General features: G+C 41.5%; 8 protein-coding genes across 13 annotated transcripts; 3 read left to right on the top strand and 5 right to left on the bottom strand.

The window, feature by feature from the left end:
* Window positions 1-91: 91 nt before the first annotated feature.
* On the bottom strand, window positions 92-1,221 carry LOC105700641 (male-enhanced antigen 1). The gene is made up of 3 exons (XM_012426677.1): window positions 1,009-1,221; window positions 704-937; window positions 92-633 (listed from the first exon to the last, which is right to left on the bottom strand). The coding sequence occupies exons 2-3, from the start codon at window positions 884-886 to the stop codon at window positions 337-339; spliced, it is 480 nt and encodes a 159-aa protein (XP_012282100.1). The 5' UTR covers window positions 887-937; window positions 1,009-1,221; the 3' UTR covers window positions 92-336.
* Window positions 1,222-1,382: 161 nt separating this feature from the next.
* LOC105700593 (survival motor neuron protein 1) lies at window positions 1,383-2,882 on the top strand. Of its 3 annotated transcripts, none has more exons than XM_012426581.1 (6): window positions 1,383-1,639; window positions 1,849-2,034; window positions 2,113-2,227; window positions 2,299-2,599; window positions 2,667-2,737; window positions 2,811-2,882. In XM_012426581.1, the coding sequence occupies exons 1-6, from the start codon at window positions 1,616-1,618 to the stop codon at window positions 2,864-2,866; spliced, it is 753 nt and encodes a 250-aa protein (XP_012282004.1). In that variant the 5' UTR covers window positions 1,383-1,615; the 3' UTR covers window positions 2,867-2,882. The 3 variants fall into 3 exon arrangements, with proteins under 3 accessions (XP_012282004.1, XP_012282003.1, XP_012282005.1); XM_012426580.1 differs by having other exon boundaries at window positions 1,383-1,657; XM_012426582.2 differs by lacking the exon at window positions 1,383-1,639 and adding an exon at window positions 1,648-1,735.
* Window positions 2,883-2,974: 92 nt separating this feature from the next.
* On the bottom strand, window positions 2,975-5,953 carry LOC105700591 (katanin p60 ATPase-containing subunit A-like 2). Its single transcript, XM_012426577.2, has 7 exons — window positions 4,915-5,953; window positions 4,761-4,831; window positions 4,238-4,703; window positions 3,995-4,163; window positions 3,817-3,929; window positions 3,492-3,691; window positions 2,975-3,429 (listed from the first exon to the last, which is right to left on the bottom strand). Exons 1-7 carry the CDS (start codon window positions 4,972-4,974, stop codon window positions 3,051-3,053), a joined length of 1,458 nt encoding a protein of 485 aa, XP_012282000.1. The 5' UTR covers window positions 4,975-5,953; the 3' UTR covers window positions 2,975-3,050.
* A 281-nt stretch (window positions 5,954-6,234) lies between these two features.
* Window positions 6,235-11,324, top strand: LOC105700594. 3 transcript variants are annotated; one of them, XM_012426586.2, is made up of 4 exons: window positions 6,235-6,373; window positions 6,810-6,985; window positions 7,073-7,221; window positions 9,296-11,324. In XM_012426586.2, the coding sequence occupies exons 2-4, from the start codon at window positions 6,904-6,906 to the stop codon at window positions 9,464-9,466; spliced, it is 402 nt and encodes a 133-aa protein (XP_012282009.1). In that variant the 5' UTR covers window positions 6,235-6,373; window positions 6,810-6,903; the 3' UTR covers window positions 9,467-11,324. The 3 variants fall into 3 exon arrangements, with proteins under 3 accessions (XP_012282009.1, XP_012282008.1, XP_012282006.1); XM_012426585.1 differs by lacking the exon at window positions 6,235-6,373 and adding an exon at window positions 6,569-6,657; XM_012426583.1 differs by lacking the exon at window positions 6,235-6,373 and adding an exon at window positions 6,578-6,657 and having other exon boundaries at window positions 7,062-7,221.
* Window positions 11,128-13,340, bottom strand: LOC105700592 (omega-amidase NIT2). Its single transcript, XM_012426578.1, has 6 exons — window positions 13,081-13,340; window positions 12,856-13,002; window positions 12,527-12,711; window positions 12,246-12,414; window positions 11,944-12,177; window positions 11,128-11,520 (listed from the first exon to the last, which is right to left on the bottom strand). Exons 1-6 carry the CDS (start codon window positions 13,124-13,126, stop codon window positions 11,426-11,428), a joined length of 876 nt encoding a protein of 291 aa, XP_012282001.1. The 5' UTR covers window positions 13,127-13,340; the 3' UTR covers window positions 11,128-11,425.
* Window positions 13,341-13,373: 33 nt separating this feature from the next.
* On the bottom strand, window positions 13,374-15,516 carry LOC105700463 (G-patch domain and KOW motifs-containing protein). Of its 2 annotated transcripts, XM_012426298.2 has the most exons (6): window positions 15,403-15,516; window positions 15,195-15,334; window positions 14,722-15,112; window positions 14,544-14,647; window positions 14,124-14,431; window positions 13,374-13,918 (listed from the first exon to the last, which is right to left on the bottom strand). In XM_012426298.2, exons 2-6 carry the CDS (start codon window positions 15,332-15,334, stop codon window positions 13,503-13,505), a joined length of 1,359 nt encoding a protein of 452 aa, XP_012281721.1. In that variant the 5' UTR covers window positions 15,403-15,516; the 3' UTR covers window positions 13,374-13,502. The 2 variants fall into 2 exon arrangements, with proteins under 2 accessions (XP_012281721.1, XP_012281720.1); XM_012426297.2 differs by having other exon boundaries at window positions 15,195-15,516.
* Window positions 15,517-17,712: 2,196 nt separating this feature from the next.
* LOC105700430 lies at window positions 17,713-19,290 on the top strand. The gene has a single exon (XM_012426261.1). The coding sequence runs from the start codon at window positions 17,713-17,715 to the stop codon at window positions 19,288-19,290; it is 1,578 nt and encodes a 525-aa protein (XP_012281684.1).
* A 4-nt stretch (window positions 19,291-19,294) lies between these two features.
* On the bottom strand, window positions 19,295-20,605 carry LOC111674371. The gene is made up of 5 exons (XM_023434558.1): window positions 20,249-20,605; window positions 20,103-20,177; window positions 19,705-19,851; window positions 19,461-19,625; window positions 19,295-19,402 (listed from the first exon to the last, which is right to left on the bottom strand). The coding sequence occupies exons 1-5, from the start codon at window positions 20,603-20,605 to the stop codon at window positions 19,295-19,297; spliced, it is 852 nt and encodes a 283-aa protein (XP_023290326.1).
* Window positions 20,606-20,858: the final 253 nt, after the last annotated feature.

The raw sequence follows: 20,858 nt of genomic DNA, 5'->3' as shown, positions 1-20,858 counted from the left end.
TATATTGCTAAAAGTGTGAATGACAATGAGAACTTATTAAACTGTTGATATCGATGCGTGCAAGAGGCATGTATGTACATTAGCAACGTTATAAGGTACAACAAACCATTTATATTTAATATAGACCATATGAAAAACCTTAATGTAAGGCAAATAAATATTACATGTGAATGATATTAGATTACCTGATAATTACACGACAGAATTATATTTAGTACACCTTGCTAGGTAAGTTAAATAATTCCAAGTGGATAGTACAACTTAAACAAGAGTTTGAAAAACTCAATAAATTTACTAATATTTTTAAATTGGACATTTGGTAACTTAACATGCAGCTTATTTATCTCTTTGTTGTATTTCCTTAATACGATCCATAAGACGTTGTTTCCACTGATCTTCCGAAACGGTATTGGCCCACTCCGGGATCGCGACATCAGGTAATTGAATAACTGTCATCAATGACTTTACTTGATTAATTTTTTCAGCATCTAAATCAATGTCAGGTCGATGGTTCTGAGTTGACCAAACTTGGATGGTTTCTGAAGGAACGTTCTGTGTCATTTGTTGATCTCGCATCGAAGATTCCGTTAACATTTCACTTAAGTCACGCGATGGCAGAGCCCATTCGTCATCCTTGAAAGAAATTAAATCTATGAGTACAAGGAAAGGAATAAACTATTTCTTCAAATATAATATTACATACCTCATCATCTTCGAGCATTGGTTCGGAGTCAATAGGGATTTGAGATAGTGGCATGTAACCTGCCATTGCCATGTCCTCTTCATCTTCGCTATCGGAATCAGTTAAAGCTCGCGCTCCGATACTGATATCAGGTGCATTTAGATTTTCTTTTACTGGTTCTTGCGTTGGTTCGGGAGACATCATTTAGCGTGGAGTTAAGAATTACCGAATACAATTGAATGATCGACAAGGTTTCTAAAAGTCATACGGATGTATAGTTGCCATGGGTAACTGTACAAATAAATTACGTTTCTTGGCATACTTACTGGTTAACCTATACAATTTTGACAGATGACTTTCAATTTTCTTCCTTTCCGAGAATTGAGTAAACTTCGATACTTTACTCGCCTTGATTCGAAGGAAATAGACAGAATACGTACGTTTCTGCGATACTTAATTAAAATGATTATGTTTAAATATAATTAGTTGATATCCGACACAATAAGCTTGCAACTGAAAACAAATACCACGAAGCACCGTTACTAATCCTTTAACTATATAAATCAAGGAGCTACTTCTGATGACAATGAAGCGAATAAGTTAGTGCTGCCATCATACGGCATAGCTTTGAAACCTATATACTTTTTTAGTTGATCATTCTCTTCCATTATTCTACAGGGTCAGTAGTCATGTTCTGGCACGTTCAATCGGGACGCAGACATATCAATTGATTGTTAACAATTGTTAATCTGTCTTGTTTTTTTAAAAATACAAGCAAGTGAATTTGTACCAAAAGCTATTTTTTGTGGCAAAACTTATCGCGAACACGGTGTCGTGAGATTATAAATTGAAAATACACGATTCAATTAAAAAACTGACAATTTACGCTTCTGGATCCGCTGCTTCTATCAACAAATATATCTTTACATTGAAATGGCAGATGAGAATGTCTTATTTGTAAGAGGAAGTAATGATGTATGTTTCGTTCTCTGTGATGGTTTTATAATTCCATTTTGGCAGTAAATTGATAATCATTCAAGTTTTCAAAAAGAGGTTATAATAAATTGTAGTTGGATCGATACCAAACAGTTTACTACATAGTTAATTGAGTTAGAGTTTATTTTTAGAACTATACGGTAAGTCAACTCTTTTATTAACGCTTTCAGAAAAGTAGCGGTTCGGAAGAGGATGTTTGGGATGATACTGTGCTTATAAAAGCGTACGACAAAGCTGTAAATTTAGCTAAGGAGACAGCAGCTAAACGAATGGGAATCAAACCACAAAATCCTGTCACAAAACACACTGGTAAACAGAAATCACAAACTAATAAGACACCAAAGAATACAAACAAGGTTTGCATATTATAATAAATCCTTTCACCAGTTGTTTTAATCAAGAATTTTGTAATTGATTTATTCTATTTATGGCAGGTGTGGGTTACAGGGTCTCCGTGCCGTGCAGTGTATTCCGAAGACCAAGAAGTTTACGAGGCCATAATAACAAATATACATGACGATCATAAAACGTGTACCATTAAATTTATAGGTAATACTTCAGTTTCTCTGAATCTTCATCGATTAACGTCGGATGGTATAAAATTTTAATTTACATTCTAGGATATGGTAATACACAGACAGTGGAACTTGATTCACTTTTAGAATCAGAAGGCTTGGAAAGTCAAATACTTCAGCAAAAAGAAGCACTAGCAGGTGCAAGTAATCAGAATGGGACAGAGTCTGCTTCAAATTATCCATATCATTCAAAAGACACTAATGGCACATGTGGAGAAAAGATGGATTGTGACACGGAAGACTCGAAAGTGTTCAAAAACATTTTTTCTAACCCCACTCAGTCTGTTAGTCCGATGTTGGGTTTGATGCCACCTCCTCCGCCAATGCCACCACAAATGATGGCTAGGTGAAATATGTTGTTTTAATCAATAACAATACAAATATAAGTTACAAAATAATCAATTGCTTTCCAGATTACCGGAAAACGATGCGGATGCTCTCTCCAGCATGTTAATGTCATGGTATATAAGTGGCTTTCATACAGGTAATTGCATAATTTTTAGTAAAACATGTATGCAATGCTCTTCAATAACTAAATGTATCGATCGTATTTGCAGGATATTATCACGGCTTAAAGCAAGCTAAAAATAAAGAGAAAATGAGTAAACAATAAACGATCTACTTTTGAAGAAATTCAATTTGCTTATTATTCAAAGTAATGTCATATTAATTATAAGAAGTCTCATGATGTAAGACGTTCTATTTTTATTTAAACTACGTGTTACTCTGATTCATTGATTTATTTGTTAAACAGAAGTAGTAATTAAAATTAACATAATACTTTGAATTTCTGCGATTCATGTAAGATGTGATTGCTGCCATTTTCTATACTTGTCTACAATTTTTATATCTAGAGGCTTTACACTTTTCAAAGCATTCGTTAGAAACGATGTCCTAGTAATTAAGACATCGGTTGGTACATCGTTTAATGTAATTTTCTTGCTTTCTAAACCTGACCAAATTGGACGCAGTTGATTCATCCAAGCTTCCTTGCATAAAAGCTTCAAGTCTGCACATGAGAATCCCTCGGTCAGACTTAAAAGATAATTAAATTCTTCCGTGAAGAACAGATCAACATGAATGAAGGATTGTAAAAATCTAGAGCGACTGTGTCGGTCTGGCAAATCAACGAGAATTTTCTTCTCCAACCGCCTCAACAACGCGGCATCCAAATCCCTGTAATAGAATCGAGTTCATTGAGTCCTGTAAAATTACATTTCCTAGAAGAAAGTCGTTACCAAGGCACATTTGAAGCAGCCAGGAGTAATACTCGGGCACTTTCCATAGACAGCAATCCATCGAGTCTTGCTAAAAGCTCTGCTCTAAATCGTCTCGATGGTTCAGAGTTTGATGATGGCAAATCACCAGTCGCAGTCCAATCGACCTCATCGATGAAGATTACAGTAGGTGCGTAATACTTTGCAAGGTCAGAAAGCACCTAAAACAATTTTCTTTAATTGTAAGAGAAAGAAAAAAAAAATGTATACTTCACGTGGAAAGAACAATATTTTTTAGGCGATGTATAAGTACAAAAAAGGTTTACTTTAAGGTACTGAAACTCACGCGAATGTACTTTTCAGAATCGCCCCTCCATTTGCTGACGATTGAACTTGACGTGATGTTAAAGAATGTACTCTTGCACTCGGTTGCTACAGCTTTTGCTAGCATGGTTTTTCCTGAAGAAAATAATTATTTTGGTATGACAATCATAAGCAACGTATATACAGAGTAATAAACGTACCTGTCCCAGGAGGGCCATACAAAAGAATTCCTTGCCACGGAGTCATCTTTCCTTGAAACAAACTTGGATACATCATAGGGTATACAGCGGCTTCCTTTAAAATAGTTTTGCATTCATCCAAGCCTTCTATATCGTTCCAATGTACATTTAAATCGGTTATTACGATCTCCTACAAAGAGAATATATTAAACGTATTAAAAGAAATATAGCTTTCTTCATCTAATTCGATATTCCATGACTTACCCTGCATATAACATCCGCCAGTTCACGCCATTCGGATCCAACTGGATACAAGTCCCCAATTGGCTTTACGATCCTCTCATTGTCGAATACATTGGCCTCGAAGGTACTTTTGTTCTGCGGTTGTTCACAACTGGCGTAATTTGGAAAAATAGGAGTGACCATAATTTCAAGATTCGGTTCACTCGAAGGAACGGCGTTTTCCTTTAGCGTTGATTTCTGCTTAATCGAATGATTATCCTCGTCCAATTTTCGGATATTTTTATTTATCTTCTCTTTTTTGTTATACTGGGAAGCGCCTCCATTAAGGACATCCACCTTCTTGCATATCTTCGGATACTTATTATACCTCGCGTAATAATACTCCGAGTATTCCAGTAAAATAGTTTCCAGGTCGACGTTATCACATATCCGATAGTCATCCGACAACTGGGCTTCCTTAGCTAAATTCCCGGCGGATTCTAGATACCTGGAAAATATTTAAGTACAAGAGCCATTTCCAAAATCAGAGAATGTTATTACTTACCGGTTCTCTTTCAGATAATCCGCGATGAGGTAAATCAAGCTCCTACGCCGTTCCTGGACTCGTTTCTCCGCCTGTAAATACAAAAACAATTATCTCCGCCGAATTCGGATTAATTTCTATTAATGGCTTAATAGTTATCCAAGAGTTTACTTGCCTTCTCGCGTACGAGACAATTAACTTTGCTGCTCGACACCTGTAACGAGGCGCAATCCATCGCGAGAGTAACAGGTGAGGACGGAATAAGTAGTCCAGATTAACGGCGGAATAGTTGAATATCCTTAATAGACGGAGATAAAACCGTATCGCTTGTGGAAGCTTATTGAAATAGCCAATCAATGAGAAAATTGGTTGCTCGAAAAGCAGCGTCGATTCGTCGCCATGGCAACGCAAAGGTTGTTGTTTCCAGTGGCTACTCATTTCCTGTCTCATCATTTCACCTGTACACGGTGCCTGTTAAATCCTCGAGTACTCGATCCAAAGGTTCGTCGGTTCCTTCCAGTTATCATCCACGGATGCAATTACAATGAAAGATTATTCCCCGAAGTCGTTTCACGCTCTTCGCTGACCTAAGACAATCAATTCGACCTAATCCAAGGTTTCGGCCGAGAATTGGCACCTGCCGTAGAAGTGGTTACTTCGATTCGATGCATCACACCTGCATTCTAAATTTCCTCCGCAACTCGATATACTTCCGTCCTCCCCTAACGATCTCTTTCCTCTCGGTCGAACGTGTCCTCTTAACAGAAAAAAAAAGAAAGGGAGAAATTAAGTACAATACTCGACCCTCGAGACGTACATTCTTTCCCTCTTGGGAAAGACATGGGATCATGAACATGTCTTATGGCGTATGTAGCCCGAAAAATCCCATGTCTACCCCACGAGGGAAAGAATGTACAAGGACGAAGTGCTCGATGAGCATGAAAATGTACAGCGATGTTAATTTTCAGGGTGGACAGAGAATGCGTTAAAAAGCAATGTGAGACTTTTTACCGATCCTTAGCTATAAGACGTTCATGTGAAAATCAAGGAAACCTGCTTGGACCTTTTCTATTTATCCGTTTAGTCGGGACGGAAAGTGAACATTGTGGTGGGCAAGGATTCCGAAATACAGGGGGGAGACTCTTCCCCCACGTGTCGAGAGCTTTTAATTGTCGGTGCAGCGTGCAACGCGCGGCCGCGACCTACGTCAACGGGTCCCGAATGCGACGCTACGTGGGACTTTTAATTTGACTTTGGCGGGGGTGCGTTGTGCTTTCGAGGGGAAACGCGGCCCGGCGGGGTGGCGGCAACGAGGCAAGGATGCAGAGAACGTGTTCGATCGACCCATGAACGTTGCTCGTTTTCACTGCGTCACAGAGTAGTAGAGGCGGGTGCCTGGAGCCGAGGCACAAATCAGTGCATCCCGAGCTTGCAACCTGGAACGGTCGGGTTGCAGGGACCTCGGGGAAGCCAGCTTGCAGCGTGCTTCCGGCGAGGAAACCGGGAATTCGGGAATTCGCAAAAGTCTCGAGCCTTTGGCGCCATCGAAATCACTGGAAAAAAAAAAAAAAGAAACGTGAAACCGAAATTCGAGGGTGCTTTCGGGGTACCCCGGATGAGGAAGCTTTCCGAAGGTAGTGCCTCGCACAAGTCGAAATACGGCGATAAACGCTGAGATTTTTTACCGGTTATGTCGTTACGTAGGTGTTGGGAATAATTAAGTTCCCCTTTATGACTGGCACTGCCCACGTGGGTTTGACAGTTCGCGTTCATCCCTCTGCGTTGGGTCTCTCTGCCGGAGCTTTGAATCCAAACCAGGCTTACGTCGGATTTCTTAACTCCTCGTAATTTCAGATCGACTTGGAGAGAAGTCTCGAAGAAGATGTTCCTTGCAATAGTTTCCTCGGATGATTCCGAGGTAACGAGTCGAGTCGGTTTGTTATTACCGCGATCACGCGACTCCCACATGCGGCGGATCGGTCCAGACCCACGCGGAATCCGCAATATATGCTAAGCGGGAATTATTCCTCCGATTCTGGCTAATCCTTGGCAATTGTTACTCGTGTCCAGGGAGCATGTTCCTGCCGGCAGTTCGCGGGAAGAGGCTGCTCGTCTAGCTGCTCCAGAAGTCGTCTTAAGGACCCTACACGCTTCCGGGAACACGATGGGGTCCTCGAGCGTCCACCTGGGGCTGCTCGGAAGGATGTTCCTTTTGACTGCCTTTCTTCTCGTACTTCAGAAAACAGGTGACAGACGTTTACCGCGTTTTCCGAACCTTTAAACCAAGCTATGCATGATTCGGACACTCCAACTCGAGATAAGTCTTACCTTAGATGCCTTGGAGGAGAACTGCACGGACTTCCAAGGGAGCACCGTGAGACACGGACTTCTTTACGTGCCTGGACCAGCAGTGTGCAGCCTCTGTGTTTGTTATCATTCGGAACCCATGTGGTGTCAGGCGATCTACTGCTCTCCGCCCTACGTGAGTAATTTCATAAATGTTTCGTACGCATTCGCGTAATCGAACCAGCCCCAATTCCCGATGAGATTTATTGCCGTCCGTTCTATGTGACCGGTCCTTATTGGAAATTGCTCCGCTCGTTGCACTCCCGGTACGTGACCTATTCTGTTGAGGTATTCGAGAGGAAATGATATGTCTTTTCCATGCCTTCTTAGATACCTTAAATAACTGGTAGTGCCAGGACAAGAGCGTCGATATGGGTAGTTCATTTATCAGTTCCCCAAGGATTACGTAAAATGCCTTAATGCCTACCTGCATAACTATTTCCCGAGCTCGCGTGTTCCTTTTCCCGTATAGAAATTCGATCGCTCCACTTCGTCATCGTGGAAAAGAGTCCTTTCCGTGCATCGAGGTCGTGGAAAGCTCGCAACCTTCTCGTAATCGTAATTTACTTCGATACCGTGCACGGTCGATATTTTTATCTCCATAATTGCGCTCCGAGTTCAGCTCCGGAATCACTGAAAAAAAAAGAAACAATATAAATAATGTTCACGTAAAAAGAAATCCCCTCCACGCTAAGTCCTTCGGGGGATCTTTACTAAGTGCGAGGGAAATTGCGGGTGAATTGATAATTCCATGACGCGATGAACTTTTTTTCCGCATTCATGAACCGTTTCCACTTAGTTATTACGTCGTTTGATGTTTGCAAATGCATTCGGGTTTGCGTACGATGGAAAATGAAAATGCAGCTATTTTAAGAAATACGCGGCGCATTTAAGCGCCGCAGTTGAGGCATTCTGACGATGCCAACAACGATACATATTCATTGCGAGTACTCGCAATGCCGGCGAACACCTCTCGTCCTCGGCCGCGACTTCGGTAGGAATAAAAATTACAAATGAGGCCCATTTGCCTCAACTGCTGCCATCCTGTTTTCCCCTTTGATTCCGAGGAAATGAAATGGATCATTCCCTAATGCATCGTTCTACGCGGATAAAAATGTCCCTGTAAATTTACACAATCATTGGTTATTTCGATGCCACGATAAATTCCAGTAAAATTACATTCTCTCTGTAATATCACACTCAGCAACCGAGTTAAATTATAGAAAATTATAATGTAACGTTACATTAAATTCAAGTAAAAATGCGCCAATGCGGTAAATATGCAATTTTAGGAATACGTATACGCTTTCTAATCTGTAACTCTTCCATTTTACGTTTTTCTACGCGAAACTTAAGTTACGAGGCGTGTGAAAATGTATGTAAATTTTCATCGATTTTTATTGTAACAAGAAAAACGTGGCGTGAAATTACAGGAATTAATAATAAATATTCGGAGAGTCAGCAGGAAATGACCTAGACATTTATTTCCTGGACAGAGGATTAGATGTTGTAATACTTGTAAGCTGATTAGGAAGACCCTAAAGGAGCGTGAATAAGAATAAACACGACGTTGTCACGTGTAATGGGTAAAGTCAATTTACCGTTTACTCTTCAATCCCATCTATATTTTTCATCAACCTCTTCCGGACATATCGATCGCGCACTATATAAATGATTGCCACTTTAAACCTTAATTGCCCCGGTACGATAATTAGTAGGAGTTCGTGGGACGTTGCTTGTTAATTTCCGTAATTAATTTCTTGCGTTATCGGCCAATGTCAAAGTTCTTAATTATCGGTTTTGCCTCCCGGTCCCGGTCGAGGGGGGGTACGGCAAGACGTATAAAAAATTGGGTCACGAGGAATACCCCTCTATTCGTACATGTATTTCCACTTCCGTACATACATTTATGTATCTACTGAGCGATTCTTCGTGCCTTCATTGGCACACCGCACAAGCTGTAAAATGTAAAAGCTCGCCACTAGAATACCAATGTCATGCAAAAGTGGGGACGGTACATGTCGGCTCATTTATATCTTCATTTTCTCCACGTGGTATCTCATTAACTCGTTAATGATCTGTTTCCCTAGTTGGTGAAATATTCACGCGAAGGTCCCTTGGTCTCTTACTTAGATATTTTCGGTATCGACTGCAAGCTAAGGTCACGGATCGTTTTCAATGGCCATTATCTAATTTGCATCTGTTATCAGAAATGCAAGAGGTTTCGAGTCGGAGAGCGTTGTTGCGAATTCGAGTGCCTGGACGAGACGGATGCTGATTGGACCGGTCCCGATTTAATCATCGCCGCAGGATCATCGAGCAGACCGAAGCTGAGTATTTTCAGCGTCCTGGCGATCCTTGCTCTTATTATAATCCCCTAATTTAATTCGGTATCTCCTTGCTCCTTTTCTTATAAAAGTACAAAGTCAAAAGCGCGCCTGACTACGGTAGCCGTCTGCTCGCGAGAATATTTATAAATCATTCAAGCGGGTAATAAAAACCGAGCGGGCGTCCGGAGTTTTTTAATAGGCTAGGCGAAAATAGGGGAGAATCGACCGCGTCTAAGTGCCGCGTGCATTTCCGAAGGAAACTGCTTTTGCAAGATACCTGCAATTATATGCAGTTAATGGCAGCTTCGTTAAGTCTTTCGACGAATTTCACGCCTATTGAGCTCTAAGCGAGTCGCTTCGATTTTTATTCCAGACTTGGATCCCGTAGGTCGGCTTGCGAAAGAATTCAGAATAGCGATCGAGCGGTCAGACTATTTAGAATGTTAATTACCCCCTGGGCCATTTCAAGGGAATAATCGAACTTGGACTCGCAAATCGGCTGGGCCGGTTGAAAGAAAATCCATCCACTTTTTCTTTTTTTCCCGAAGACGTTCAACGATTTCTCATATGTCACGTTTAAAGCCGACGCGTCGGGGAATTAATGGGATTTATATCGGTATGGGGTAATGCGAAGAAAAAAATAGGATCCACTTGTTAAATGGCTAATTTGTACATTTTAAGACGTTTAAAGCGGGACCCACTTAGGTAATCGACGAGTACATATCCACTTGTATAGAATTTGGTGCTACTGATGGAGTGAAAATATAATTGAAATATTTATATAGCCTGTATGCGAGAGATTAGACTAGTTAATGGCGAGGGTTCCAAAGGACCGAACGTTGCCTAATTTTACGTGATACGAGAACCTCGCTTTAATATAGTTTAATACTTTCGCATAGAAATGGAAACAACGCGACATATCACGCCATTAATAGGTTTTCGCTTCTGCGCTATTGCAAATAAGATTTTTCCACTACCCTATTGAAAGAAAATTGAAAAGCAAATATCCCAGATTGTGGAACAACTATGTATAGTAATTCCGATTCTTTCAATTTGAAAAGCTGGAAGAGAGCACGTTTCTGTTTAATCTACGAGCGTAATCACATAATGGAATAGAAGATTGTAACGTTTGGATATTATATCTAAAGGTGAGCTTAAGTTTGGCCATCTTCGGCAGGTGCCTTTTCGGAAACAGCTCAATGATCGAACGAGTTCACCTGTTTCTCAATCTGGGAACTATTTTTCGCTAATATTTTTAATTCGTGACAGGGTAAGACGTCTGTGTTAGAATAAGGTCGCGATGCGATCGACGGGGCTAGAAATACTCGTGTGTAAATAATTCATAGGACGGGAAGGACGTGCAAGGAACGGTTCATTTTATCGGTCAAAAGAGCCCGAATGCTCTATAAGCAAATATTCCTTTCCATTTCTATATCTCTTCTCGCTTTATAAAAAATAAGCTTGAAAGTACGATTGTTATATCAAAAGGCCCACCCTAGGTTGTAATACCTGGGACGAGTCCCGACTTATAAGTTACATTTTAGTACATCTCTTTGATCTAATCAGCCAATTACCTCTTCTTGATATCGATTAAAAGACGAATGTAAAAGTAACGAAAAATCAATGAAATCGTCACGATGGAGAAAGCCATAACGATGCTTCTAATGTATACCGATTGACCAATTTCTCTAAGCTTACGATTAACATTAATATTTACACGTACGAATATTTATTACCCAGTACCAGTGTAAATACATCGATAATGATTCTTGCATATCATTACAACGTGTGATTACTTCTGACCATAATTCGGATTATATAACGATAAAGGGGCCTTTTATGTATAAACGATAATTATAAATTCACCGCAATTATCGACAGAAGTCACATTAAACGAATTTGAAAATAATCCTCACTGTTTTCTGAATACTCCCTTAATAAACCTACAAAATGTATTTCTTCTTTACCGTATCAAGTATGTCCACGATTATTCCGTGGAGTGTAATAAAATTAGTCCTTCTTCTTCCAGACAGTTTCATACAAGTCGGTGCGCCTTTGACGGAACACTGGAATTTGTGCTCTGACTTCGTCCACTTTTTTCAAATCTGAAAGAAGAATATTTAAATTGTTATAGACGGGTATATTGAAATGAAAGTACTGTTGAAATTCCATTTTCAGGGGCGACGAGAGATGATATCTCGATTTTTAAAACGACAGTTCCAAGAGCTTTAACGAGAGCGAAACTCCGTGCGAACGCGGACGATCGCCTGTGTCATACATGACATTTTCACTGACGAATAATCAAGCAATGTCCTCATTCGTGACGCACAGAGAATGAAGACGATTTAGCGCGTGATTGCGACATGAGCTATCTGCTTTTTGCCTGGCTTTGCCACCCCTCAAAATTGGCCCTAGCAAACTGTCGTCAATTTATCGACAATCATGTGCAGCCAAGTGGCCAGCAAGTCATTCCGAGTACGTGTTGGATGACTGACCATGCGTGTCTCCATTAATTTCTATCTCCTCACCTACGTCGGATACGATCATGTCCTCTTCGGCATCCAACTCCGCAAGGATTTCGCCCCAAGGATCGGTAAGTTGGGAATGACCCCACGCAATGTATCCAGCACCTAGTCCTCGTGCAGGAGATATGCAGGCAACGAACAGCTGATTGTCATTTGCTCTTGCCCGTTGAAGAAGACTCCAGTGCAGAGGACCAGTTGTCATATTAAACGCCGCCGGGTATATCAACATTTGGCAACCTGATGACAGGATATTTCCGTTTGACGAGTACATGCACTCTATGTATTCAATTTAAATGGAATTTTACCTAAATTTCTGTACAACCGTGCCATTTCCTCGAATCTGATATCGTAGCAGATCCCGATACCGATCTTGCAGCCCAGCATGTCAATGGTCGTCAAGGAATCGCCTGCACTGAGGGTGTCACTTTCTCGGAATGTCATTTTTCCTTTAATGTCAATGTCAAACAGATGCATCTGCCGATTCATCATGTTTTTATATCAAAAGCGTGTACACTCGAATTGGACGTTTATGTGAAAGTATATGTAAAATAAAATAAAATAGGAAATGGAATTAAAAATCCCGTACCTTCCTGTGTTTCCCTATGAGCTTTCCTTGTGGATCCCAAACGGTACATGTGTTGTAAAATTTGTCCCCATCCTTTTCGGGTATTGTGCCGCCGATCACGTGAATACCATTTTTTTTTGCTGCCGCAGACAATGCCGTACATGTCTGACCGTCTGGGATAGGTTCTGCGTACTTTGGAAAATGGGCTAAAACCCGAATATATTATTTACGTGATCATAATGAATAGATTTTATTTAGTTCAAGTCTATCAATGATCCGTTGAATGTTTTTTTTTTTAATGGCAAAATCTAGTATACTGGTATACAGTTAAAATGTAGAGAGGTGCTTACCAGTTCCATAAGGAGAGTTAAAACATTCAGGGAGAGCAACCATATCAGCTTGTTTTTGCTTTGCACGTTCTATGAATGAAATTGCTCGAGAAACATTTTCTTCCTTGTTGCTGTTTACCGCAAGTTGCACTAGGGCGACTCGAAAAGCTGAAAAATCGATTACATATAAAAAAAGGTATCAACTGCAAAACTAAGAAATTTATCCTACGAAAATCTTTAACATACTTGACATTGTTGCGTAGAACCGTTTGCTGATTAATCTGGATAGCATGTCACTTTCGATTTGAGGTTATGTCATAGCAGATTAGCACCAGTGACGTACACTTCGGTTTATGTAAAATATGGGAACATGTTATTAATTTGCATTTATGTATAAAAGAAATATTCGTATAAGCCTTGAGGGAGATTTAGGAAAAAGAATTTGTTTCACCTAAGGGAATAGAAAGTAGGAACGATTCTTACAGAACCTTGGAAAGTACGGTAGATGAAATGTAGGATACATCTACTGTATACTGAAGTAGTAAGAAAAAATAAGTTTTATTACAAAATTGTATAAACGAAATTGTACAATGGAGTCAAACCTTAAAACTTTGTCTAATATTTATCATCGTCATCTCATGGATAACTGAGATCGGGGTTTCTATAATTTACGATTTTTTACATCCAGATATTCGGTGACTGCTTCGGTCTTTTCTCCTTTCTCGTTCCTTGTCTTTCTTTCTACTTTTTCTGCTCGCACGTTCAGAAGAACTATCTTGCCTTTTGTGCTTTTTTGACTTCTTTGATTTCTTCGATTTTCGATCACTGTCACTATCGCTGGTATCTTTTCGTTTCCTTGACTTTCGGTCTAAACTGCTGTCTTCACTGGAAGAGTGCTTTCTCCGCTTTTTTGATTTTGATCGTTTTTTTGAACTTTTAGATTTCTTGCTTTTATTCCTAAGTTTATCGTTGTTCTCGTCTGAACTCATATTTTTTAGGTCCCTGTCATTTGATTCCTGACGAGTGTCTTCTGGTTTTTGGTCGTTCAAGTGTTTGTCTTTGTACTTTTCGTACGATGATGAATCTGAAATTAATTCAGGAAAATATTAAAGCCTAAATCTTCTGATTTAGAAATCTTACTTTTGAATCATGAAAATGGGACTTTTAAAGAGAATGTGGATAATTGTTACTGGTTTCTACAATTACATAGCTGGAAAAATCTTCAAATATTTGACAAAATTTCAACTTTCTTCTCATTAAAAGTCCCGGTAGTTGTACGGAATACACACTTAAAACTTTAGCATTTTTTGAGTATTCGTCCTTTGTTACTGCTTGAACCATGAATTCATTAAGGGAAACAATGTTTCCCCCAAGGGCTAATTTGACTATTAATCTTCCGGCGTCATCATCCAATCCTTCAATTTCTCCATAATTATTGTTGTATTTTCCAGCAATAATTTTCACGAAAGCTCCCTTCACTAGTTTCAACTGTTCTTCATCTTTCCTTTTGACTTCTTTTTGTTTTTGCAACGTTACTTTGTCTGCACCTAGCCCCATACCTTTTGGCCGTAATTCGGGTATTGTTGCTGCGACGACTCTAAACATTTTGCAAATCTTATGTTACCAACATTAAACCTGAAATTTTAACGGCTATGTCTATAGTGCAATAAATACACATGCAAGAGTAAAATATTCAAACGAGACAGTACTTTTCATTTCTCCCAATGCCCTTCCCAGGTTGCCATCCCATTCCTCGCAGCATTGCTACGCCAAACTTATCAATGGGAATTTGCTCGTAATCTTCTAGCGTGGACTATAATGCAGAAAACAGCTGTTAATTACGTCATCGGTGTAATGACATAAAATATTTAGATTTTAATCACAAACCTCTTCCTGACCAAGCAGAGATTCATTTTGTGGAACAGGTAATGCCACGTCGATATTGTTTTCCACCTTAACTTCAGCAGTTGTAAGCTCTTCGATAATCTCCTTTGCAGCTTGTTCCTCTAAAGTTTTAGTTGGTTCTTTAACATCGTCATCTATTTCCATTTTAATTTCAATACGTTCCGTCGATGGCAGGTTACATTTATTCAAAAGAACCCCATTGTCAGTGATGTTTTCAGTTTTCTTCTCATCTTTAATCCGTGATGCATCATTTTCGCTCAATTTTTCTTTAGTTTCAAAGATGTCGGCATCTACTTTGTTAATAATTCTGTCATGCCACGTCTTTGGTCCCAGCATAGGAATTACAAGAGGCTCATCTTTCTTTTCTTCCTCTCTATAAAATAAAATAGTAAAATACCCTGAAAGAGGTTATGTCCTACTCTGCATTTTCTAACCAATCTAAATTTCTCACTCACCCGAAAACCTTGATAGACTTTTCGTCCAGACATTCGATGTAATCGACTTTTTTCTCTTCGGGAAGCGGAACATTTTTCAGAGTAGGTTTCTTTAACGACTTTGAAAATCCGAAAGACACTTTCTTGCCTTCCTCTGCCATCTTACCCCGAATAGTAATTACTATAAATTATACTATTCAACTCCCTGAACGTTAAATAATATTCTTACAGGTAAAGTTACATCTTGTCCACAGCAGTAAACTCTGCGACTTCTTTTTCGGAAGATTTTAAGGATAAAGGAATCTTGCTTCACACCATCACTTTACATGAATTTTTGGCACTGTTTGGCACAAAGCCGCACATACATACACGAAAAGTCGATGCATTGAACCGATGAATTCACATTTTCTTAGACCCGGTATCAATGCAAAACCGTGAACACATCTAAATAGTTCCGCAAAGTGGCGCTGCTCTCCAAGTATCCTCGAATCTACATTCCACGCTGAAGAAAGAAATAGAGCTGGATAAAGAAATTAAAAGTATCTAAAACTAAACCAATGACTTCCTTTAGATTAAAAGCTCCAAATACATTATATTATTATAAACTTCGCTAAATACTCTATAAAAATAAACATCTCGGAATAAATTTTCTCGCGGCGAGAAGAACGAGAATCTTGTATTTTTTTTCTTTTCCTTTAAGGAAATTACTCCTTTTTCTGCCCTGCAGTTCGTTTTCGCTCTCAGGAATCTGGTACTGTTATGCAAAATGACGCGAGTGCGTTGCACCCGCAAATGCCTCCTGGGACCTAGACAAATACATGGGTCACAGCGAGATGCGGTTTCAGTCAGCATCGTTCCACCCAACTGACAGCTTCGTGTCTACCGGGTCCGCAGTTTATCCCGAAGTAGGTAATTAAACCCTTGTTACTCAGTCCTTATTGCTAGTTGCATTTATTTTCCTACTACCTGTTAATTTAGTTGCTCAACAAGTTGGCATCGTTAGACGTGATTATAGTGTCCCTAATGCGGAGGGATCCGCGCAAGAGTTGTGGATTCCCGGAAACTTCGACCATCGCTGGAGAATTTCGAAATTTGCATGGAAATTGTCATGCAATCTACCGAGCGGGAATTATTAAACGAAATAAAATTAGGCGCGTCAAGATTTTTATGCGAATTCCCGAGTTTTAAAGGATTACCCATCTACCCGATATTTGGGCATTTTGAATCGCGTTCGATTCGATCCGTTGCAAATTCACAATCGACTTTGCCGTTATCTTCGACTCTCGCGTATCGCAGATAAGCGGGAATTTTTAAACGAAAAGAAATTAGGCACATCACGGATTCGGGATTTTTAAGGATTATCCATCTGGGCATTTTGAATCGCGTTAAATTAGAATCGTTAGAAATTCAAGATCGACCGTTGCCGTTATCTCGAATTCGCGTATCTTAGTGAATTCGTCGACGCCTTCGTTACACGTTTCGTAATCGGTGATTCTTCGGTGTGACGGACAGATAATCGTAAGCGCGCGGTAATGAAGTCTTTAATTAAAAAGTCATCCAAGGTACGTTGAACCCGCCCTAACTGTAAAATCCGGACTGTAACTGTTGAACAGTCGAGGTGCGGAGATAACGGCAGGACGAGAGGGAATTATCCTGGGGAGATTTGTTCCGCTATACAGCGACATCCCGTGTTCTTCCTGTCTCTCGGGCCCGTTTACAATGAAACCGCCGCTATGTGCGACATGACCGATCGTTGAACCGTACAGAAGGTATTTCAGCACTCGACGAGTCCCGGTGTGCTCACATTTTGCTCTTATCTTTCGAACAACCGCGACGGGACATATCCCGCTTCTTTAAAGTGCCTCTATCCAGCCGCGATCGATTAAATTCCCGAACAACTAGAGAATCGATCGACTTCTCGAGTTCAGGTGAGTCGAGCTATTTCGGGATCCTAATATATATTTTTGAAAAGTGAATGTGGGATTTAGAGGCATTTTAGTATATTTAACAAAATTCAACGCAAGGAGCGTTTTGGTCGGTGATTTCAATGCCGGGTCGTCGGTGGTCATCTAACTCGTTCTCTGGTCACTGTACGTTTAAACGACCGGACAATCACCGGTTGGCCGGAACTTAGTATAATACCGCGGAAACGGCTGGGAAATTATATTTGTTATAGAGAATCGGTGGCTCGTCGGATGGGCATTCGAATTCGACAGTCGAGGCCGATGAGATCTAACCGCAAACCGGAAGCTGCACATTGTGTCCAGCCCATTGTCTATTTCGGTGAAAATCCAACCCGTGACATTCATTCTGGTCAGACGTGACGTTTCGTTGGGTCCCAAGGTCTGCCTCGATTGCACATCGCGATAAATTTCCCATTACTCATTAGTGATAAGCACAGGTCTAATTTGATTTTAAAGAAAAAATGAATCGATACACCCAGTTAGGAAAATAGTTTCATAAACGAAACCTTTGACGCCAGTTTAAGATTATGTAAAGCCTGAAATAAAGGATTAATTTCTTTTTAGGACATTTCGCTATGCCTCCGGCCTTGGAGATGATTTTGTTGCTGCTCCTGGCAGTGGGTGCCAAAGCTGGAGGAATAGGCACGGCGTGGGACATCTCTCCGTCGACCGTGGAGGACACTTCTTCCCATCGTCCTTCCTGGCCTAAACTGGAGTCCTCCGCCTTCGAGGTCCACAGCATCAGCGGAGTGGGACGACTCTCGACGGTCGAGAAGCACCAACCGTTGGAGAATTACCGGATCAGCAAAAAAGACGTGGCCGACCTTAACGGATTCTCAGAAGTGGGCGAATATTCTCGCAGCGGTAGGCAAAGCGAGGACTTCGAGTACGAAACCGAGGACCTCGTCTTGGAGGACCCTTCTTTCGACGAGGAGTTCTTTCGCAGTAGAAGGGATCTCCAGGACGCGGATCGGAAGGAGTACCTCGTAACCAGGAGCGAAATCCCGGACTCCGAGGAGGAGAGTCTCAGGGATCAAAGAGAGCCCGAGGAAGTCTACAGTCAAGGCAGCTCCAGCAGCAACTTGGTCCACGTCCCGGAGGTTGAGAGGTCCCGAGTAAGGCGCGAAGCGGATAAGGATATGGAGAAAATCTCTGGGACGAAAAACGTAAGGGAGGCAAGACTAGGTTCTCCGGAATCCTGGTCAAAGCAGCCAGTATCCGTGGAGTTTCGCCACCGCGTAAACCTCGACCAGGTAACTCGAGATAATTTCTTGCCGGTCGCGGGACCTAACCGAATGCCTCCAAAGACGGATTTCGTGACTAGTCAGAGAAGGGATTTCCCGGAGACCAGAGAGTCCCGAGATCTGCCGTTCTCGCGGTCCTATGACGATTACGTCCCTATGTATCCGGATAGGGTGCAAGAACGAGTGTTCGATGTCCATATACCGCGAGGCTACTACCCGGATCGTTATAGGACGGAGAGAGATTATTATCCCAGAGGATTCGAGTCCCAGTACTATCCTAATCGCTACCACGAGGACGATTTAGACTCCATGTTCGGCAGGGCCAGGCCGAAGCCGAAGAGAGTCATCTACTACGCCACGCTTCCAGAGGTGGTGCGCAAGCCTGTAGATTTGAGAAACTATGAGAGGCCCTACGAAGGTTCCAGGTCCCCGGCCGTACCTTTATCCAGTGCAGGCTCGCATTTGTACAAACGAGTGCCTGGCAATGTAGATCCGAACAGGTACCGCTACAGACCGACCTACCTGTACGACAACTACGACCCGTACTCGAAGAAAATGGACGGATTTTACAGCAGGCCCTATCCTTCCTATCTGGCCAGAGTAGAAGACGACGGCCGTCCTCTCCTAGAGTTCGAGCGAGTTCCCACAAAGGAGAACCTTCGAGGCAAGGAGACTCCTGACTCGAGCGAGGATCGTAAGCTGGAGAGTCAGATCGCCTCTAAGGACTACGCCAAGGTACCCTGGCCGGTTCACATCGGGGCCGAAGTGAACGTCAAAGACGACGAGAGGATCCCCGGGAGAAAAATCTTGGGTCAGGTTGACAGTTTCAATGGCGCGTACAACAGTGCACGGCTGCAACAATCCGAGGACTCTGCCAAGGCGAGAGACGGTCGTCTTCCTGGAAATTAATTTCTCACTCCTCCCCGACCGTCGCGGACTTCTCGAAGAGAAACTTGGCCAGGTCTTCCGCGAAGCCGCTCCTCGAAGTCACCTTTTGCAGCTCCGTTAGCCAGGACTTGATCTGCAATCGGGCAATGATTCACGGAAATGATTTGAGGATTTTGCTACCTTCGTAACACCGTGCTCGATGAACCGGCGTTCATGAATCCGGACAGTTCACCAGGCGTGATGTTCAGGATAGAGCACGCCGCCTCGTGAACCTCTCTATCACTGGTTTCGCCACCATTTGGACAAGCCTCGGATTTCTTCTTGTGGTCGCGACCATGAACCATTGCCAGGAACCCCTGGAATTCCTCAAGGTGTAAGGGAATTCGTCGCGAATGGATTTGGGAAAGTTTCGGGGGAACTCGCAGCGACGAGTACCTTTATCCCGTCGTGGTACTCTTTGTTGCGACTTTCCGAGATGTTCATTTTCGATTTAATTATCCCGACAGCCTGGTCGCACTTAGCTTTTACCGAGCTCATCTCCTGCTGCATCGATCGCTCGTACTTCAACGCTTGCGTCTCTACCTGATGATCCATGGAATCATCGCGAACTATTAATTTCATAAGTTATGGTTGCTAGCTTGGACATATCAATTTGGGAGGTACAGTAGTATACGTTACGCGAGTTTGCGCGATCCTTATAGGTATTTAGTTCGCTCGGTTAGTTACTCGAAAGGGTTACCCTCGGGTCTATGTGTCAGTATTACGTGTATGACGAATAAAATAATTTATTCCCCTCAACCAGAATGTTCCCAATCCGAATGGCATTGTCTTACCCTCTCCTTCACGCTCGATTTTGACTTCTCCGACTCCAGAGCTAGCTTTTCCTTTTCACTGTTTAACAACGATATCTACGGTGACATTTTGATATCAAGACTCCTACCGATATGATAACCATCAAAGTTCGTAATGATACTCATACCTTGCCTTTCAGCTGAGCATTGCTATTTCGTAAAAGAACATTTTCACTTTCAAGCTCCTTACACCTAGATACTTCCTGTTCCTTTTCTTTAGTCAGCTCTGCTAATTGTGCCTTATAGTTGTTTATTAAAAATCCCTTGTTAGCGTTGGCAGACTCGGACCGAAGTAATCTACAAGTAATAACTAACGAAGTAATCTTCGTTTCAAGTTCGGAAATGATTCTATCGTGCTCCAATTTCGAATAAACCTCGTTGTCATCGTCGGTGCTCGTTGACTTCTCCAGCTGATAAATCGCGCACGTCGAAATTTCTACGACACTCTTATCGTTCGCATCTTCTGAAAACCTCGATTTTATCATTTCCACCTACGTGGGTGTCTGCGTATACACGTGAATTAATTCAGGGATGTCTCCACCTGTATAAAATAATTAATCTTAACCATAAAAGTGGCCTCCTCAAATTCAATAATTAAATAAGAATGCAAGAATTAAAATGACATTGCAAAAATTAAAAAGATTTCTATAATTTTTCCGGTTAGGATCCAAGCTGTTATCGACGGAGCGTCGAGTAGCCGAGCGTTCTGCAAGGTACTGCCACCTGGCGTAGAACTTT

Source organism: Orussus abietinus, unplaced genomic scaffold (assembly GCF_000612105.2).
Source record: "Orussus abietinus isolate OABI.00-Male unplaced genomic scaffold, Oabi_2.0 scaffold2, whole genome shotgun sequence".
Lineage (NCBI taxonomy): Eukaryota > Metazoa > Arthropoda > Insecta > Hymenoptera > Orussidae > Orussus > Orussus abietinus.
The sequence above is the reverse complement of the archived record's forward strand: the minus strand, read 5'-3'. Positions and strand labels throughout refer to the sequence as shown.

Bases quoted from the DNA above. Each gene is read 5' to 3' on its own strand.
- LOC105700641 (XM_012426677.1), bottom strand. From the start codon at position 886: ATGATGTCTCCCGAACCAACGCAAGAACCAGTAAAAGAAAATCTAAAT. The intron at 634-703 runs GTATGTAATATT...ATTTCTTTCAAG, and splicing joins CAATGCTCGAAGATGATGAG to GATGACGAATGGGCTCTGCC.
- LOC105700593 (XM_012426580.1), top strand. From the start codon at position 1,616: ATGGCAGATGAGAATGTCTTATTTGTAAGAGGAAGTAATGAT. The intron at 1,658-1,848 runs GTATGTTTCGTT...TAACGCTTTCAG, and splicing joins TTGTAAGAGGAAGTAATGAT to AAAAGTAGCGGTTCGGAAGA. The intron at 2,600-2,666 runs GTGAAATATGTT...ATTGCTTTCCAG, and splicing joins CCACCACAAATGATGGCTAG to ATTACCGGAAAACGATGCGG.
- LOC105700591 (XM_012426577.2), bottom strand. From the start codon at position 4,974: ATGGATTGCGCCTCGTTACAGGTGTCGAGCAGCAAAGTTAATTGTCTC. The intron at 4,832-4,914 runs GCAAGTAAACTC...TTGTATTTACAG, and splicing joins ATTGTCTCGTACGCGAGAAG to GCGGAGAAACGAGTCCAGGA. The intron at 3,430-3,491 runs GTAACGACTTTC...ATTCTATTACAG, and splicing joins GCTGCTTCAAATGTGCCTTG to GGATTTGGATGCCGCGTTGT.
- LOC105700594 (XM_012426583.1), top strand. From the start codon at position 6,622: ATGTTCCTTGCAATAGTTTCCTCGGATGATTCCGAG. The intron at 6,658-6,809 runs GTAACGAGTCGA...ACTCGTGTCCAG, and splicing joins TTTCCTCGGATGATTCCGAG to GGAGCATGTTCCTGCCGGCA. The intron at 6,986-7,061 runs GTGACAGACGTT...ACTCGAGATAAG, and splicing joins TCTCGTACTTCAGAAAACAG to TCTTACCTTAGATGCCTTGG.
- LOC105700592 (XM_012426578.1), bottom strand. From the start codon at position 13,126: ATGCTATCCAGATTAATCAGCAAACGGTTCTACGCAACAATGTCAA. The intron at 12,712-12,855 runs GTAAGCACCTCT...TTCGGGTTTTAG, and splicing joins TAACTCTCCTTATGGAACTG to CCCATTTTCCAAAGTACGCA. The intron at 12,178-12,245 runs GTAAAATTCCAT...TCCTGTCATCAG, and splicing joins ACGGTTGTACAGAAATTTAG to GTTGCCAAATGTTGATATAC.
- LOC105700463 (XM_012426297.2), bottom strand. From the start codon at position 15,334: ATGGCAGAGGAAGGCAAGAAAGTGTCTTTCGGATTTTCAAAGTCGTTA. The intron at 14,648-14,721 runs GTTTGTGATTAA...TCTGCATTATAG, and splicing joins CTCTGCTTGGTCAGGAAGAG to TCCACGCTAGAAGATTACGA. The intron at 14,432-14,543 runs GTACTGTCTCGT...CAAAATGTTTAG, and splicing joins GGCATTGGGAGAAATGAAAA to AGTCGTCGCAGCAACAATAC.
- LOC105700430 (XM_012426261.1), top strand. From the start codon at position 17,713: ATGCCTCCGGCCTTGGAGATGATTTTGTTGCTGCTCCTGGCAGTGGGT.
- LOC111674371 (XM_023434558.1), bottom strand. From the start codon at position 20,605: ATGATAAAATCGAGGTTTTCAGAAGATGCGAACGATAAGAGTGTCGTA. The intron at 19,852-20,102 runs GTAAGACAATGC...ATGGATCATCAG, and splicing joins AATCGAGCGTGAAGGAGAGG to GTAGAGACGCAAGCGTTGAA. The intron at 19,403-19,460 runs GTGTTACGAAGG...GCCCGATTGCAG, and splicing joins ACGCCGGTTCATCGAGCACG to ATCAAGTCCTGGCTAACGGA.